Source organism: Puntigrus tetrazona, chromosome 4 (assembly GCF_018831695.1).
Source record: "Puntigrus tetrazona isolate hp1 chromosome 4, ASM1883169v1, whole genome shotgun sequence".
In the NCBI taxonomy this organism is placed as follows: domain Eukaryota; kingdom Metazoa; phylum Chordata; class Actinopteri; order Cypriniformes; family Cyprinidae; genus Puntigrus; species Puntigrus tetrazona.
Window position 1 is genome coordinate 20,343,193 of NC_056702.1, and position 18,748 is coordinate 20,361,940.

Sequence of the window (18,748 nt, forward strand, 5' to 3'; positions counted from 1 at the left end):
CGTAGATAAGATCCCTAAGGTTTTGAAAACTAAAGTCTCAAAACCAATGCGATATATGTATAAAACTTGTCCACGCGCCCCTAAAACGTAATAAATTCGGAAGCATTCCTGGCGGATGAAGTAAATCGTACCGCGTTGCGTGATTAGTGGCGAACATAACACAATGCTAGTTGATTTATTATGTCGGCAACACTTATTTTGCAAAAATTCTTCTTAGAGCCATGTGAAGGGACGTTTATTGCATTCACATGCACTTTATTTAACATGTTTTGTACTGTTAAAGCTAAACTTCTGTCTACTGCAACGATAGAGCTGAAGTGCCAGGTGCAAGTTAGAAGTCACATATACCTAGGATGCTTAGAAAGTGAGTAAATCACAGCCTAATTTTCATTTTTGGGGATACTTACCCTTTTAGGTCTTTCACCAAGTACCATACATATTTGCGCAAAAAGACTCCAGATAAATCACAGTATGTATCAGGCAAGGCAGGAAACCTAAAAAAATGAAATAAAAGAAACTAAATAAATGTTAAAGAGAATGGACAAAAGTACAAAAGTACTTGAGGTACAAATTTAAACTTTTCATTTGAAGTTACCATTGTGGGTATTGAACTTCCCTTTAGTTGTACACTTGACTCTTCAACTTTTGTTAAAATAACTCTTTTTTTATTAATAGCAATAGCATTTTTACTAATGGCACTTGTGTATTCTTACAGAGATTAATGTCATTAACGACAGCGCTTCTTTTTGTACGTCATTATGCAAATTATTATCACATTTACATGGCCAGCTTTGCCATTTTCATACGCACCCAAGCTCATTTGACACAGAATTTGTATCGGCTTACCCCAAACGCAACTTCAGAGTGAAGCACGAAAACCCAGCTGAAAAGAGGTAAACATAATTACACTTTGTCTGAATATCTTTAAACAAATGTGTGTGTGTATGTAAGTCTCTTGGGAATAGAGCCTTAAATTTTAATTATTTGGATCAGTTTAAAGGATCAAATGCTGTTTCATGTACAGTATTCGGAGCTGGATCCTCATTCTAAGCATGGACAAAATTTCCAAAAATTGGGGAATACGACTGTAAGCAATATAAAGACCGTGTTTTACATTTACAATGCAGGTCGGTTTCAGGATCCTGGGCGAGAATGTCGACTCCTATACCCATGAATTCTTTTGTCATCCAGCTGCAACAACCAGTACAAACAACAGCAACAGCTGAGGTTACCACAAATGCTCCAGTGCCTGTCTTTCTCCAACAGATAAAAGGGCTTTCATTTCTTCATGGACTTAAGGCATTTCTAGAAGGCCAACCAAAGGCCCTTGGGGTAAAGGAACCTTTCAGTAACCCAAACAATATCTTATACATGCGCGCGCATTAGTGTGAGGTATGAAAAGTACATACATTTTTCTTGTTTTATACAGACAGTCCAGATAATGATCGGTGTGATGACTTTCCTGTTTGGCATTGTGTCTACAGTTCATGCAGAATCCGTCTTTGTCTTTATTGGTTTACCGTACTGGGGATCTATCACTGTAAGAAACTGTACAGTTTATTGTTCCGTTTTTTATAATACAAGCTGCGGTAGTTAGTCAATCAAAAATGCCTATTACCGCCATGTGTACCTCCATTGCAAGGAAATCACAGTAAATACAACCATTTAAAAAAAATCAACACCACAAAGAGCAAGCGGTGAGCATTACCCAGAACTGTACTACACCTTTAAAATTAAGGTAAATTAATGATCAAAATTATTGGCAGCAATAATAACATGAATGAGAATGTAGAATTGTAATATTTAATCACGACTAATTAGTTACAGTATGTTACAGTAAAATATTACAATGACAGTAGTGCTTGAAGTGTGCTCACGTTTTATTGTACTGCCAGTATTTTAGATTATATTTGTACTGCTATTAGTATGTACGTAACACAAAATTATTTATGAAAAAAACTGAAGGAGAACCTTTGTCAAGGTCACAAAATCTGTGTCTTCAGTTCAAAAAAACAAAAATAGCGTACCAATAGAAACCATCACAGAAATTCAAATAGTTCCTAAGTCTATTATAAACCATTAGCTTTTTCTAGTAAAACCATTACAAATTTAATTTTTGTAGTGTGTTTTGGGCAAATTTTTCAGTAGGATTTAATTTCCGCCAATAAAAATCCATCACATACCAGAAGACACCGTTATATTTGCATCAATGCCAATACAATTATCATTTATAAACGTTAAACCCATAAAATGTTTTATTGTGCTTTGAGGAGGGTACTATTGTTTTGCTTTTTGTCAGCGGGGTTGTAATTTAGAGAAGTTGTCTGTTATCAATATATAACGTATTGAGGAACATCTCACCTTTTAGTTCCCTGACACGATGATGAAAACATAAAATTTTGGCAAGAATTGTTTCAACAAGTCGTTACATTTTCGAATATTCTGCCCGGTATACATAACTAGGTAACATATTTGCATAATCTTCCTCTGCCGTTAAATACAAACCCCCGTGGAATAGATATGGAAAGACCAATCAAAACAGACTTGGCCAACTGAGCAAGCGTCTTAAATGCAACAATTTTATGACACACATTGCGGTAAAAAGCACATTCTGGTTGAGTAACATCTGTAAATATTCCGGTTTCGGTGAACGGTTCAATTGGGCTGAACATTTTCAGCGCTATAACGGCAGGAATTACAATTATCGCGACTTCAATGGATTTGGCTGTAGGACCAATATACTCTCGCCCGTTCACTTACTGCAACAATTCTGAATGTTATGTTAAGATAAAGTATAAGGTATGCCGTAAGCTTTTATATTTATATTTACAGTAAGATCACTGTGTTCTCAGTACACTTCACAATTCACGGAAATATTGACATTACAACTCTAAGAATTAAGATAAATCTCAAGGTTTATTTTTTTTGACAGCCAGTGCACTAATTTAAGTACTAATGATCAAATGTTTTGTAGTATTAATAATAGTAATTATTATTATTACTATCATTTTATATGTCAATTTAGATTTTCTCTCAGAATCTCAGAAGGAATTAGTGGTGTGTTGCTGTTATTCTCCTTTCTTCAGTTCATCATCTCCATCTGTCTGTCAGCATTTGCTTGTAAAGTGTTCTGTTGCTGTTGTCCTCCTCAGTCGAGTGATGCACCGAGGCAGGGGTTCGCCAGCTTTTTAGTCGTCCGAACCCCTTAATTGTGATTTACACCGCACAAGTTGGCTATTGGATTTAGAATTTTCTAAAAATAACTCATTTCCCAACAAACTTTGAGCCGACTCGAGCAGGATTTGTATTATATAGTGTGTAATATCTTTCAGGCGAAAACTGCGAAAACGTCAATTCGTCGCTCTTAATTGATCGATACCTCTAGTGTTTAACGCATGATTCTGTGCACAAAAATTGTTGGAAATTGCGCGCATGAACGATGTGAATAGATTATTTTTCCCCCTTGCAGATGCCAGTGGTCCGCAGCTCTTCTGTGAACCACCAAGAACCCGAATACTGTAATTGTGAATAAATATGAATTATTAAAAATGTTGGAACTTTTGAGAGACACACGGATTTCCCAATAATTTCCTGTCCATTATCTGATAATTATGTCAAAAACTATTCAAAACTAGATGAGATGTTATTTTATGAAGTTCAAGTTTCAAGAAAGTTACATGCCAATTATAAACATGTTTATTGTAATAAGGTATTATAAAATGAGTATTGTTAAAAGATTCTCCATTGTCTGTAATTTGGCTGAAGAGTGGCTGTATGAGTTTATAATAATTTAAAATGGTTAAAGCAACCTATTCAGGCAATTTCATGATTTCATTAGCAATGTAAAATGTCTTGATGTATTACTGAATACTGAAAATCAACATTTTAAGGCTTTACATGACTTTAATGAACATTGTTTTGTGCAACAAATGGTGAATCGCTTTATTGTAGCAAACTTGCTGAAAAGGGAATCATTTAAGATTTTATAGTGTAGCGTCTTCTTAAGATCCAGATGTTCGTTTGGACGTTTGTCTTAAAAAGACCTTAAAAATGACATTCGCATGACCTGGACCTCATATCTACATCTTTGTGGGTGTTAAATTGCCCGTGGTTTCGCCATTCTCACAGAGATGCTAAACTGATTGGCTCTCTAGCCCCTACATCAAAAACATCCAAAACATTCCAACGAGGAGTAACAAACCCCCGTGCCATTCACTATAGTTTGACTATAATATATAATATATGAATAGTTTGACTCTGAGTGTCTATTTTCATGTCTATGAGTGTATCTTCTAGAGGGTTCTTTCTTGGTATCAAATTGATCCTCTAGGTATCCCTCAAATGTTCTCAAGGACTATAAAAACAAGATATCTTGAGGTAGAGCAATATATTGGAGAAAATAATTGTCAGTATGTACTGGATACTTGCATAACTTTTTAAAGAGACAGCAGCCTTATGAAACTGTAGCCATCCGTTATCAGTAATGTTAGTAAAGCAACAAAAGAGAAATATATTTTCTGACCTCTGAGGATGACCCACTGTAGATCAGAGTTTTTTTCTGGGGTTTGTTGGTTACTACATGATTTTTGAACAGCTTTACCTAAGGTATTACACAAAAACATACAGAAACTATATCGTTTTATAAACTAGTACATCTGAAAACAAGCGAGAGGACTCAAACTGGAGTGAAACCTTATAAGTGTTCACACTGTGACAAGAATTCAATCAGTCAGCACATCTGAAAACACATGAGATGACCAACTCTGGTCAAGTACAACGGCAAGGTACCTTATTTCACGCATCCAGACAAGACTGTTGATTTACAGTAAAAGAACAGGAACTGGCAGGAACCTCTCGCCACAAACCTTGCTTGAGAGAATCATCTGTCCGATCTGATTACATCTCTACCATAAACGCCAAACAGCATTAGTTTTTGATGTTATGCTAGGTCAAAAATGATATATATTTGTCTTTTAATTACAAAAAGTAAAAGGTGCTGTAAATAATGACTGGTAATTAAGTAATCTACCCATTATTTTGACAATTCAGTAATCTGATATTTGTTTAGTCACTAAACTTTATAAACTAACACAATAGCAATTGGCTCAAATAAAATATCAAAATAATATGTGTCTACATCAGTTTCAATTACTAAATTGAATTAATAATCTCCTTACAACAACTAATTAAATTTTGATTTTGATCTTTATCATTTTGAAATATTCAACAAATTATTTCCAATCCTGTAATTTAATACAGAAGTGCTCTATAATTATTATTATTATTTTTTTACAACAATTGCATTTGGTAAAATGTTCATATAATATAGATATAAAGTTCCCTTTAATTCGTAATGTACTTTATTATTTACATTCGTTGTCTAATGTAGCTTTACCGAAAAAAAAACTTTTATTTTGTTCTGGCGATGTGACGTCATAAGGCTGCGCCGCGCTCCAGCGTTTGATTCGGCTGAAGAAAAAGTAAGTGCTTTCAAACATTAAAGTGTTTATATATCAATACAACCCATTTAAAGATTCGTATATATGTATTTGCGAGAATAAATGTGACCTGTTATAACACTTTGGTGTTTTATCTAGTAGACATATTAGTGAAGGGTCTTTTCTATTTCTGTAAAAAGCCATCCCGTACATGAATAACAGAAAACGTGCGTCTCATTTCGCTCTAAATTTCTCAATCAGTTTATCGTGAACACGAATTAATTCACTGGCGAGTAGTGACGGAGGATTGTTTTGACTCCGAGTCAACTGAATCAACTGCATCGCGAAGTGATTCGCTGTTTCGAATCGCTCGAATCTGAAGCTCAAAACAATAACGAGAATGCAGGGAGAACAAAAAACGCCAATTGTTTCAAGACAAACACAGTGCTTTTATTATTAGGTTAGTCTAACAGTGTTCAGTTACAGAAATTGGTTAATTTAATGTAATCGGCATAAAAACAGAGCTTAAAATCCTTGTTTTAACTTTATTCATATTCATATCGTTCAAGCAAAAATAGTTTGTAGGCAGGGGTCAGAGTTTTGTGCAAATTTTTAAGTCAATGTTGTTTATATAAATTCCACCTTTGCACAGTAGTGGTGTACGCATCTTTTTAGCCCTGTTTTTTTGAGTATGCAACCAGTGCACTGACTAATGAACTGGGAATTTAGTTTTAGATTTAATTTGTATTTAATTTTCTTTGTTAATTATTCTAATCTTAAACAGGAGAACGTGTCCAGACACACAGAAAACTCCTGGTGAATCCTACTGTGATCCACGTGACACACCATTTTAAAGATGGTGTTTATTAAAGAGGGAGTGAAGGCGTGAAGATTGAAGAAGCGTTCAGAGTCAAACACGAAGATACTGGGAACAAATAAAGAATGCATTATTTAAAGAGGAGATTGGAAACATACGGATTGAAGAAGTATTCAGTCTGAAAGCGTGAAGATACTGAGGAACAAACAAAGATGGTGGTTATGAAAAGGAGATTGGAAACATATGGATTGAAGAAGTATTCAGTCTGAAACGTGAAGATACTGAGGAACAAACAAAGATGGTGGTTATGAAGAGGAGAGTGGAAACATATGAATTGAAGAAGTATTCAGTCTGAAAGCGTGAAGATACTGAGGAACAAACAAAGATGGTGGTTATGAAAAGAGAGAGTGGAAACATACGAATTGAAGAAGTATTCAGTCTGAAACGTGAAGATACTGAGGAACAAACAAAGATGGTGGTTATTAAAAAAGGAGAGTGAAGACGTGAAGACTGAAGAAACGTTCAGAGTCAAACATGAAGAAACTGAGGAACAAACAGGTTGGTTTAATTCTCAGAGCTCAACTTGATTGTCTAATCCTTATTAAAATGTCTAGCTCTACAGAAATTAATGATTCTGTTGAGTGAAGTGGTTTAATTTGTCATGTAGCAGGTCGCCTCATGTGGACAGAAATTAGGGGTGCTCGATGCTCCAACTCTTATTGCTACATTTATTTGTACAGTAAAAAATACCTGCCTGATTGAAGAAGGGGTCTCAAAAAATGGCCATAAATATAATTTTCACTTATTAATTTTAAGTCAAATTGTGCTTTGCTAGTATAGTTTTAAGTATGTTTAAGAAATTTTTATGAAATTGAAATAATAAACTGATGAGTTAAAGTGGGTGTAGGATAGGGCTGCAAGATTCTAAAGATGAGGTTCAATTCATATTTCTCCACTAAATAATGTATAAAGGATTTGAAAACAAGCAGAGTAGGGCTGTTTCTCTTTAGGAACTCGAGCCTCGTCGATGGCGCTATGGGAATGACTCCAGCGTGACCATGCTAGGAATAGTATGTGCAATCAGTCCAAAGATGGGTGAGATGTCATGGGTGGATGACGTCACTGGCCAGGAAGCATATAAGCACATGGAGTGTAGACAGCTTCAGCTTTTTGTTATTCAGCGATGCGCTCTATGTGTGTTGGTCTTTTTCTTAAGTTGTCTTCCTTTACCTTTTACAAGTGAAGACAGGGGCGAAAGCAGGTAACATTTTGGTCTTTGTTTGGTAGTCACAAACTACTTTATACTCACAGTCAGCTCTCAAGTGAGCTGATTACTCGCATGGCAAGCATCCGTTTCTGCATACGCTTTGTTCTCACAGGGCTCTCTTTGTGGAAAGAGCCCTTACCCGTGTTCCTCATTGTGCCAGTCCCGCCTTCACCGAGGTGGATGTGGCAGCTGTGCTCTGGGAATCGCAATGGGAAACAGGTTGTCATTATGAGCAGTGTGGGGATCGGAGCTCATGCTTTCAGCTCTTGTGGAGAGAAGCGTGATCAGGCTTCTCTTCGCTGTGAATGCTCTGCCCCTGCTGACACACTCCAGAGGTGCTGCCTATTGTGCGAGCTTGCTGTTGTCTCCTGCTGCTGTTGTGGCGCAGTGGTGGTTGAGATCAGAAGGATCGCATTAGGATGTCGTTGATGCTGTTAATAGCAACTCGTTTGGTCCTGTACACTGTAGATAAGCTTAAGTTCAGGATTGTTACTGTCAAACAGGTTGTGTCTCAATTCAAGTCCGAGGACTGGTTTGTCACGATAGATCTAAAAAACGTGTACTTCCACATTATCATCCATCCTTCTCATAGGAAGTTTGTGGCTACTCTACAACTCCAGGGCATCCGCATACTTAATTATATCTATGACTTGCTGATGTTCATGAGATTTCAACGCTCACGTGAAACGTTTGGGATTGAGACTGAACGCCAAGAAGAGTGTGCTTTCACCAGCTCAGAGAACCACTTATCTTGGTGTGTTGTGCCATGATGCAGGCTCTTATGACCCCTGCTCGGATTGAGTCGTTCCTCACTATAGTCACGAGAAGAAAAAAAAAAGCCAATCACTCACTGGCAAGCAGTTTCAGAAACTGCCAGGTCTTATGGCAGTTGCATATAACCTCTTGGCCTGTTGTATATGAGGCAGTGGCTACAGTGGTGGCTCAGGAACAGGGGTATTTCCATTAGTCCATTTCTCTTAATCCACTTCGCATTATTAAAGTGTCATGCCACACTGTATGTATCTTAGATATGGGGAGGAAACCCTGGTTCCTACATCATGACCTCCTCTCACAGGTAGCCGGAGCTGTGGAAACAGTGGATGTGGCTCCTGAGGTGGCATAACTCATAGCTTGTGGTCTCTCAACTGAGGTTGTTTAGAATATATTCTGATGCAGAGCTCCATCTATGAGTAAACTGTACGCACTGAAGTGGAAACTTCATGGTGTAGCTAGCTTGACTCAGTTAACTGCCCAGTTGGTACAGTGCTGGAGTTCTTGCAGGTCAGGTTCTCTACAGGAAACACTCACTCTATCCTGAAGGTTTACGTGGCATGATCTCGGCCTACCACGCCTCTCTCGGTGGACATTCAGTTGGTAGAGACCCTGGGTGACACGTTTCCTCTATGGTGCGCTGAGGTTGGGGCCTCCAGTACAATCCTGGAGTTCCAACATGGGCTCGGACTGTGGTCTTGCAGGCTCTCTGTGGGCTGCCATTTGAGCCCATAAAGGAGATCTCTGATCATCTGCTGACGATAAAGACCACACTGTTGCTAGCACTGTGTTCTCTGAGGAGAGTAGGTGACCTAAAAGGGTCTCCCAGTTACCCCTTCATTCTTGGAGTTTGCTCCTGGCATGACCAAGGCATTCCTGTGCCCATAAGCGGGTTACAGTACTACAGTACTTACACTACCTTTGGACTGATTACACAAACTATTCAGAGCATGGTCACAGTTCACAGTCCATCAATTTATTGGTCCCAGCCTAATGCTTATTAGTCATTAATTTTTTACTTTTAATATTCTAAAATCTAAAATAACTTACAAAACATGAGATGTCAGTTCATTATAATATAGAAGAATAATGATACTTTTAGTAAGACTAATATATTAATTTCTATATGAAAATTACATATTGCACGTTACTGATGTTAATAAAAGTAAATTTTGCATGCTTCCCAACTCAAGCTCAAGGCATTACAGTAGTAATTTTATTATTAAATTATCTTTATTTTTGATATTGCACTACCAAATCTATTCTTGTGCCAGGGTCGTTGTGGATAAGACTTTTGAATAGGCCAATTTTAAAATACCAAAAATATGGATATGTTTGGCCATTTTACAAACGTTTGGAATGTAGTGTACACATGCCTTTATAAAGAAAAGTAAAAATTTGACATTTTAGTGTTTTTACACTTGCGTTAATAATACATAGCCTTAAAAAAGTCATCTGGGGCGACATGTAATATATCTCAAAATTCACATTTTCATGTATCATTAGGACTAGTTGAACACATATCAGTAAGTAGATAAACTGATGAAGAAAGACAAACTTTAGTGCCCTTTCATTTTATGAATACCATTATTTTACAAGTTTATTCTATAATATCAGAGTCTCCTCGTAATCCAGTTACAATACTGATTTTTTTACTTCAAAAGCAAAAAACTGAATTAGCATTTATACAGATATTACACATTCAGCAATAGCATAACACTGATTAATATTTGAGGCTAAACTGATGGATATTTGGTTATGAATTTAGTGTAATTATTGCCATTTGTTGGTTACCCACATGACATGATAAAGAAAACCACAGGTATAAAAATTTCAGTTAAAATGTACACAAAAGAGTTCAAGACGAAATAAAATTTAACTCTTTTTATTGAAATAACATTTCAACATTTAAATATAACAAATCGGAAGGACATTAACATTTAAACAATTTTATTGCAACACACATTAAATGCTTCAAGAACTCAAGAGCTTAAGAAGCTGAGTAAAGAATCTCTTTTTGGAACCTTTTTGATTCATTGGACAGGGACTAACACTACTTGCGTCTCAATTAACCTTTCAACATTCAAATATCACAAATAATTTCTTTTTCTGGACCCATTTAGCCACATAAGGCAGTGATGAACACAACTTGCATTTCTCTAAGCTGAGGTATTACTGAACTTCACCCAATCTTGGAGAGTCAGCTTTGAAGCGTGATGTTGCTGGCTCAGGCTCAGAGATCACAGCATGCACATCTTTTCTGTCGTAGAAAATTGAATCTACAGTTTGTGGCCACACGAACAGGTTTTGTCACCAGATTGTAGCATACAATTGACCTGCACTTCTTTTCCCTCAACACGCAAGCACTTGACCAACATAAGGCTTTTCATCATAAATGACAACAACAAACTTGCCACAAAGATCTAGGTTTTCTTGTTCCCTAGGTGGTTGAGGAGGAGAGCTTGGGGATTCTCAGTGTGTTGCACACAGTGCGTCTCACTCTCAGGTCTACTGTTACGGGCTTGTAACAAGGGCATGGACTCTTCTCTGTTTTCCTACAGAAGCATGAAACAGTCCTGTGAGTGATCTGCGAAGGCTGGGAAGACCAAACCTGGTGTATTTTAAAGGTGCCCTTCACAGCCTCCAAATTGTCAGAATTAGCTCATCACACTTTTCAATGCTTTCTCTGTTTACCCAATAGTGTGTGATGCTTGAGCCTAATCTTGTGTTCAGCATCTCATAGAGTTGCTGTGGTGTCTGAAGTTCACCACCTCGTTGGACAAAGCGATCTGCTTCTCTTTTTATTGCCCCACCAATCCCATCTGGGGCCCCTTTCCCATGAGACTTTTCTGAATAATTCCAGGTCACCTTAGTGAACCCAGAAAGGAAAGGGACAGTACTGAGGAGGTAGAAGTTGTTTTTATTCCGGTACTGTGTAACCGGCCCATCACTCTGAATGTGGAGGGTTGTGATCTGTGGAAAGGTTTCACGAAGCTCTCCTAAGATGGGCTCTAGATGTGCCCACACCGCCCGCTCGTCATGGCGCAGGCTGTCAGAGAGTGTTGCATAGGACTTTGTTCCATGCACAGTGTACAGGACTGCTGTGTGGATAGTCGCTTGCTGTCTGCTACCTCCAAAGTGAAATGCCTGAACCTCTGTGTTCAGCTTACATGCATAATTCTCTGAGAAGTCAACATGCAGAACAGCTTCACACCCTGTGATGTTTTGTTTAAGGTAAGCGGAACTGCTCTGCCTGGTGCAGCCAGTTAAACTGATGTATCGCCAAGGACTCTAACTTCTGAGAGAAAAGCTCCATCAAGTCCTTGATGGTTCCACTATTGATCTGTTTCACCATGTTTCCAAACATTCTCTCTCCATTTGTGGGAAGTTTACCCTCTTCCACTGCTCCCCAGGTGACTTCTGAGCTGCTCTCTGTCTCAGGGAATTCTACCTCCTCAAAGCAGCACTTGGCACAAACACGGTCCATACAGTCCTTATTTTTTGGATCACACACTATCATAGCCAGCAGCTCAGAAATGCTTTTTGTTTTCAACAGCCCTCTGCTGTAGAGCTTGTTGGCCAGCAGGTGGACATTTTCGTGGTCCATGCATGCACATGTGTCCCGATCCTTGGCTTTTGGCTCAGTGACATAGAAGGGGCGTCTTCTAGCAAACTGCCTGTAAGATAGGTGGAGGCTCTTCTTCATTTCACTATTGTACAGCGCATGGAGCTCTGTTAGTGGCTTTGTGAGAATTCTTCGCTGTTCTTTTATTTTGTTTTTTGTGATGGTATCTTTTTTCCCTGGTAAAAGTCGACTATTCTCATCTCTAGTCAGAAAACTAACAACAGCCAGCTTTCTCTCTTTTGCCAGTTTCTTCCCCCCTTTTGGCTTGAGCCTCTCACTATGGCTTAACCGTTCTTTTGCCCTCGTCTCACCTTTTCTGGCCCTTTCCTTTTCTTTTCTCATCTTTGCAAGTTGTTTCCTTAGATGTATGTTCAGTTTTCTTAATGCATGCTTCTCAGCCTGCAGTCGTTTACAACGTTTCTCAGCTTTCTTTTCTCTATCTTCTCTCTCTGGTGTGGAGGACATTTGTGGATGGAAATCCTCATTTTGAGGTGGAGCATCCACCACCACACCCCCCCTTGGACTCTCTTGCTGCCCCTCCACTAATTCTACACCTGCTGGATCTGGCAGAGTGTTCTCTATGGATTGAGGTGTCAGGTCCAACATTGCCTTCTCCCTCTTTCTTCTCTCCCTGTATCCTCTGGATGCAGCCTTCCACTGTTTCTCAGATTATTCCTCTCCCTCTCTGATAACTCATCTGACTTCACATATGGAATCTTTCCCTCATGCTTTCTCTTCTTTGGTAGCTGAAACAATAGTGTACAGAGTTGTTCATCAACAACAAGATACACATTCTACACCTGTGTCCTTTCCTCCTTATCCTGAACCTACTCTCTTTAGAGAACAGCTGTTTCGGTGACCAATGTTTAATAGCTCATTGTAGCATACAGTCTAAACTGTTTATTTGATCTACCCTGGTCTCCTACTTTCTGTAGCTCTAGTGAATCTAGCTCTTTTTCTTTACCTCTCTCTTTTCCTTGCAAGATACTCTGCTCTTGCTGCAGGGTCGGAGTTGACTTTCGGTCTATAACGAGCAGTCTTCTCTTTGCTTATTAATCGTGCCATCTAGGAAATAGGTAAAATAGGTTAAAACTTGTTTAAAATGACTAATATAGTCACATAAATGGAATGTCATTCTGTATAGTTTTTTTTACATTTTCCTGTAGGATTGTACTACAACAAAAATAAATGCTTATCCTATAAAAGGAATGGAAAATGGCTGAATTTAGAAAAAAAAAAGATAAAATTATACAAATAATTATGCTTAAACAATTAACTCTATGTATATAATTGATGTATAGAATATGAAAACTACAAATACAGGACATATATCTATAATTTAAAACACTCAGCAGTGAGTGCAGCCCCACATGATACTTGGTCGCCCCCATATGATGTTTTCAAGTTCATTCAAGTATAAGAGGCTAACAGTTAGCCTCAGAAACCAAACTAACTTCTTCTAGTGATATGCCACTATCAAATTTATCATCAAAATATAGATTTTTGAGAAAAACTTAGAATTCACAGTTTTGGGGTGGTCGCCCCACATGATGACCAAAAAGTGACTACGACATTACAGCAGTTAAAAACTGCTTTTTCTTACTATATGAGAGAAAGACTGAGTTACCTTACAGTTGTTTCCAGGGGGTCTTCACTTGTGTCTGGCTGATGCAATATCCCATCCTTGAGATGTTTTCAAAATAAAGGTCCAAAATTGTGGTTTTTTGATGGTAGCGGATGATATGGATAGAATCAACATAGTCGGACAACATTTGTTTGTATATCATGATAGAAATATATATGTGCAAATGCTTTATAGTTTTGTCAATGGATGTAAAACATGTTTGAAATTATGCCAACTAGGAAAAGGGATATATTTAAGTTGATTTAAAGTGTTTTTAAACCAGTTGTCTAACAAAAGTCAAGGCTGGGACGGTGCCCCATATGATGTTTTGGCGCCGGATAGCAGAAAAATTATGAAAAACTTAAAAATTTGGATAAGTTAGAGTGGTTTAGTAGGTGAAGAAGGTATAACAAGTAGATGAGAAATTTTTATGTATTTTTATTTTTTTCTGCAAAATAAAATTAACCGGACAGAAAAGGGGATAAATCACGTCATTGACCCGCCACCATCTGTATAACTTAGTGTTAGTGTTCTCAAATGTTAGTCTGGAGCCATGATGTTATTTTATGTTGGCGTTTCACAATTTTTACTTTTATTTCAGAGTTGATTGAAGAAAAGATAAGAATGAAGAATCAAATGAAGCTGAGGAGAAAAATCATGTCAAAATAGAAGAAAAATGTCTGAGTTGCTCTCAAACCAAACTGAAAAGATTTAAAGAAAAGAAGAGACACAAAATGTTTCACCTGCACTCAGTGTGAAAAGAGTTTCACACGCATAAAATAAGTCTTGAGCGTCACATGAAAGTTCAGTGTGGGAAGAGTTTCACTCAATCAGCAAGCCTTAATGATCACATGAACATCCACACTGAGAGCAGCAGCACCCTTGTGATCAGTGTGGTAAAATGTTTTATGGGCTTCGATTCTGAAGAAACACTTAGAAGTTCATTCAAAGAGAAGCAACATTCATGCAATTTGTGTGGTATCAGCTTTGTGCGTCTACAAAATTGGAAAGAAGGTCAGAAAAACACTTCTGTGGAGAGTACCTGTGCTTTGAGTGTGAAAAGACTTTTACTTCAGCGAGGTGTACAAAACTGCATGAGAGTATTCAGAATGAGAAAAACCCTTTAAGTGTTCACACTGTAATAAGAGATTCAGTCGGTCAGCACATCTGAAAACACATGAGATGATCCACACTGGAGAAAGACCCTACAAGTGTTCACACTGTGACAAGAGATTCAGTCGGTCAGCACATCTGAAAGGACATGAGAGGATCCACTGGAGAAAAACCTTATAAATGTGCACAGTGCAATAAACAATTCAGTGTATTGGGGGTTCTTAAAAGCCATGAGAAAACCCACACTGGAGTTAAACCTTACAAGTGTTCACACTGTGACAAAGAGATTCACTCGGTCAGCACATCTGAAATCCACATGAGTTGGTCCACACTGGAGAAAAAAATTACAAGTGTTCACACTGTGACAAGAGGTACAAAAAGTCAAGAGACCTGAAAACACATGAGAGCATTCACACTGGAGTGAAACCTTACAAATGTTTACACTGTGACAAGAGATTCAGTTGGTCAGAACATCTGAAAATACATGAGCGGATCCACACTGGAGAGAAACCTTTTCGTGTTCACACTGCAATAAGAGATTCAGTGATTCAGGAGACCTAAAAAAGACACGAGAGGATCCACACTGGAGTGAAACCTTACAAGTGCTCACACTGTGACAAAAGATTCAGTCAGTCAGCAAATCTGAAAATGCATGTGAGGATCCACACTGGAGAGAAACCTTATTCATGTTCACATTGCAATAAGAGTTTCGGTTTTTCAGGAGAACTTCAAAGACATGAAAGGATCCACACTGGAGAAAAACCTTACAAATGTTCACACTGTGACAAACAATTCAGCCAGTCAGCACATCTGAAATCACATGAGTTGGTCCACACTGGAGAAAAAAATTACAAGTGTTAACACTGTGACAAGAGATACAAAGAGTCAAGAGACCTGAAAACACATGAGAGCATTCACACTGGAGTGAAACCTTACAAATGTTCACACTGTGACAAGAGATTCAGTCAGTCAGCACATCTGAAAATGCATGTGAGGATCCACACTGGAGAGAAACCTTATTCATGTTCACATTGCGATAAGAGATTCGGTTTTTCAGGAGACCTTCGAAGACATGAAAACACTGGAGTGAAACCTTTAAAAAGTGTTTAGAGTGAAACGAGAGAATCAGTCGTTCATCACGTCTGAAAAGACATTTAAAGGATTCACAGTGGAGAGAAACCTTATCACTGCACTGTATGCAGGAAGGGTATCAATCACCTGCTCTCATGCAGTCTACACAAAAAAACTCAAAGATGGAGTTCCTCCCAAAGGGCAATGTATTCTTGTGTATCATTTTGCTTTGTGATGTGAATGATATCATTGTACTTTTGTACTTACAGATGTCATATATTGTTCAGATGTTTTTATAATGTATGTCACTTGCAGTATTCTTCATTTTTAAAGAAGAAAGCAAAAGCTTTTTCCACCTGTTTTTGTTGAGGAAGCTGAAGAAGGGGCTGTAACACTTTTAAGAGAGACTGTTTGATTGTGTTCTTCATTGTTAAAATGACTAGTTATTTTTGGAACATCTCATGTTTATTTTTTTTTTCTTCCAAGGACTATAAAAACCAAGATATTTGAGTTAAAGCGATATTTTTTTTTCAGTATACTGAATTAAGGCATAATTTGTAATGTGACAGCAACCTAATAAAACTGTAGCCATTCATATCATTAACTTTCAAGCGTCAAATAAAAAAATTGCGACTGCAGTTCCTAATATGGTTTATTGTCTCATTTGTATTCCCTACCACTAGATGGCAGACCAAAACGACGTCATGTTCCTATTCAAATTTGTTTTCTGATCAACTTTCGGTCCTGCCCAACGTTTCTCTAATTTACTTTAGATCTCTATCTTTAAGCCCTTTCAAGGCTTCAAAAGTCTTGGTGTCAAGATCCTGCATTTCCAAAAAAAAAAAAATCTGTGGCGCCTAAGGGGTAGATGATAGTAAATCACTCTTTTGCATAATCAAAGTTTTTTTTGTTGTTGTTCATTGCAATGAAAATCAATATTGTGCAAATGGTATTAAGCTAAATAAGCTGCCAAAACATTGTTTTATAAATGGCCAGAATAGTCCTGAGAGTTCTCTGCTGGACAGTTAAAAGAGTTCAAATGATTCAAAGCACTAAACGGTGACTTTTTATGAATGGCGGTGGGAATTTGAGATTGTTAGTACTGTCTTAAACTTGATCTTTTTTTATTTAATAGGCTGTTGTTTACAAAGAGGACTTTCAGTGTCACATGATCCTTTACTTAATACTTAATATTTTAATGGTTTAATATTTTCAGTTCATTTTTTTCTCATTAATATACACACAGCACCCCATATTGATCACATGGTCCTAAGTGTTCAGACCCTTTGCTGTGACACTCATATGTTTAACTCAAGTGCTCTTCATTTCTTCTGATCATCCTTGAGATGGTTCTACACCTTAAAAAAAAAGAACTTTAATGATTTTAGCAAATGGCTGCAATATAACAAAGAGTGAAACATTTAAGGGGTCTGAATACTTTCCCGTACCACTGTGTATATACACTGCTCACAAAAATTAAAGAAACACTTTAAAGTAACACATTAGATACATCAGATCTCAATATGAAGGATATCTATACAAATAACGACAGGGCAGTGTCTTAGGAACAAAAGGATGCCAAGTCTTTGAATGGAAATAAAAGTTTTCAGCCACATGTAAAACCAGTCCTGTTTTGAGGGTTTTCTGATTGTTGCCACTGAAATTGCACCTGTTGTTAATTTCATGACCACCAATACAGCTGAACTTGATTAACGAGGCCCTCGGCTGATTAACTGACCAGAAAATTATCAGACAGGTTTAATTCAATTCATGCCAGGCCCAATGAAAAAAGTGTTCCTTTAATTTTTGTCAGCAGTGTATATATATATATATATATATATATATATATATATATATATATATATATATATATATATATTGTCACGCTCCGGTCAAGGAAGTAAACAGAGTCGCTGTAATAGAAAAGGGTTCTTTAATGAACAACAAAAAGGTGGCGTACAGCCTCAAACTTCAACAAAAGAATCACAGGAAGCGTCCAAGTTCTTTCCTTTCTCTGGATATTACTCTCAGGGGAATTCCAGCGAGACGAGCAGACAAGCTGACGGGAAGGCGGCCGAGGTTCCGTGTTTGTAACCTCAAGGATCGCCGTTGTGGAAGTGGTGAGTGTGGTTTTATGAAGGGTGGTTGTTGAGTGGTTGCAGGTGTTGCTGATTAGTACTCGGGTGATTGGGATCGTGTCCATGTGGTGAGTTCGGTGGAAGGTGGAAGTGATGGCGTGACATTACCCCCTCGACGGCGTCTCCTGGCGCTTGGGTTCGGCGGGCGAGGGCGACCACGCCTCCTGGGAGCAGGGCGGTCTGGATGGGCCCGATGAAATTCATCCAGGAGAGAAGGGTCTAGGATGTCGTCTCTGTAGATCCAGGCTCTCTCCTCAGGGCCATAGTCCTCCCAGTCTATCAGGTACTGGAGCCGGCCGCCCGGCGTCGGGAGTCAAGAATTTTCTTGACCCGATAGATGGATTGGAGTTCTCGACCTCGGGAGGAGGGGTTCGGGTGCTCTGTGGAGGGAGGAAGGAGAGAGGTCAGTATAGGGTTTGAGTAAGGAAACATGAAAGAAGAGGATATACGATATTTGGCAGGAGGAGGTTGGTACGTGACTTTGTTTATTTGTCGATCGATGGTGAATGGACCTATATACCGGGGACTCAGCTTCTTGCAGGGCAGTCGGAGGCGTATGTCCTGGTGGATAACCAGACCCGATCCCCGGTCGATATGCTGGGGTATTTGATCTGCGGGTGTCGGCCTGGTGCTGATGCCTCCGAACTGCCTGCTGGAGATGGACGTGAGCTGAAGGTATTCCTCGTGGGAATTAGTTTGCAGGATTTTGAGAACCGGTCTACCACCACCAGGATGGCGGTATACCCTTTGGAGGGTGGTAGATCGGTGGCAAAATCTATGCCCAGATGGGACCACGGCCGGCGTGGGATTGGAAGTGGCACTAGCTTCCCTTCAGGTAGAGGTCGAGGAGTGGAGGAGATAGCACAGACTGCACAACCCTTGAT

At 38.5% G+C, this 18,748-nt stretch overlaps 1 protein-coding gene and 1 pseudogene across 1 annotated transcript; both read left to right on the forward strand.

Moving 5' to 3' along the window:
* Nucleotides 1-1,153: 1,153 nt before the first annotated feature.
* Nucleotides 1,154-3,532, forward strand: LOC122342270 (membrane-spanning 4-domains subfamily A member 15-like). The gene is made up of 3 exons (XM_043236067.1): nucleotides 1,154-1,332; nucleotides 1,430-1,540; nucleotides 3,470-3,532. The coding sequence occupies exons 1-3, from the start codon at nucleotides 1,171-1,173 to the stop codon at nucleotides 3,530-3,532; spliced, it is 336 nt and encodes a 111-aa protein (XP_043092002.1). The 5' UTR covers nucleotides 1,154-1,170.
* Nucleotides 3,533-14,339: 10,807 nt separating this feature from the next.
* On the forward strand, nucleotides 14,340-15,872 carry LOC122342271 (annotated as a pseudogene).
* Nucleotides 15,873-18,748: the final 2,876 nt, after the last annotated feature.

Excerpts from the sequence above, each read along its gene's own strand:
- LOC122342270 (XM_043236067.1), top strand. The coding sequence starts at position 1,171 with ATGAATTCTTTTGTCATCCAGCTGCAACAACCAGTACAAACAACAGCA. Across the intron at positions 1,333-1,429 it reads GCCAACCAAAGGCCCTTGGG|ACAGTCCAGATAATGATCGG; the intron begins GTAAAGGAACCT and ends TGTTTTATACAG. Across the intron at positions 1,541-3,469 it reads CGTACTGGGGATCTATCACT|ATGCCAGTGGTCCGCAGCTC; the intron begins GTAAGAAACTGT and ends TCCCCCTTGCAG.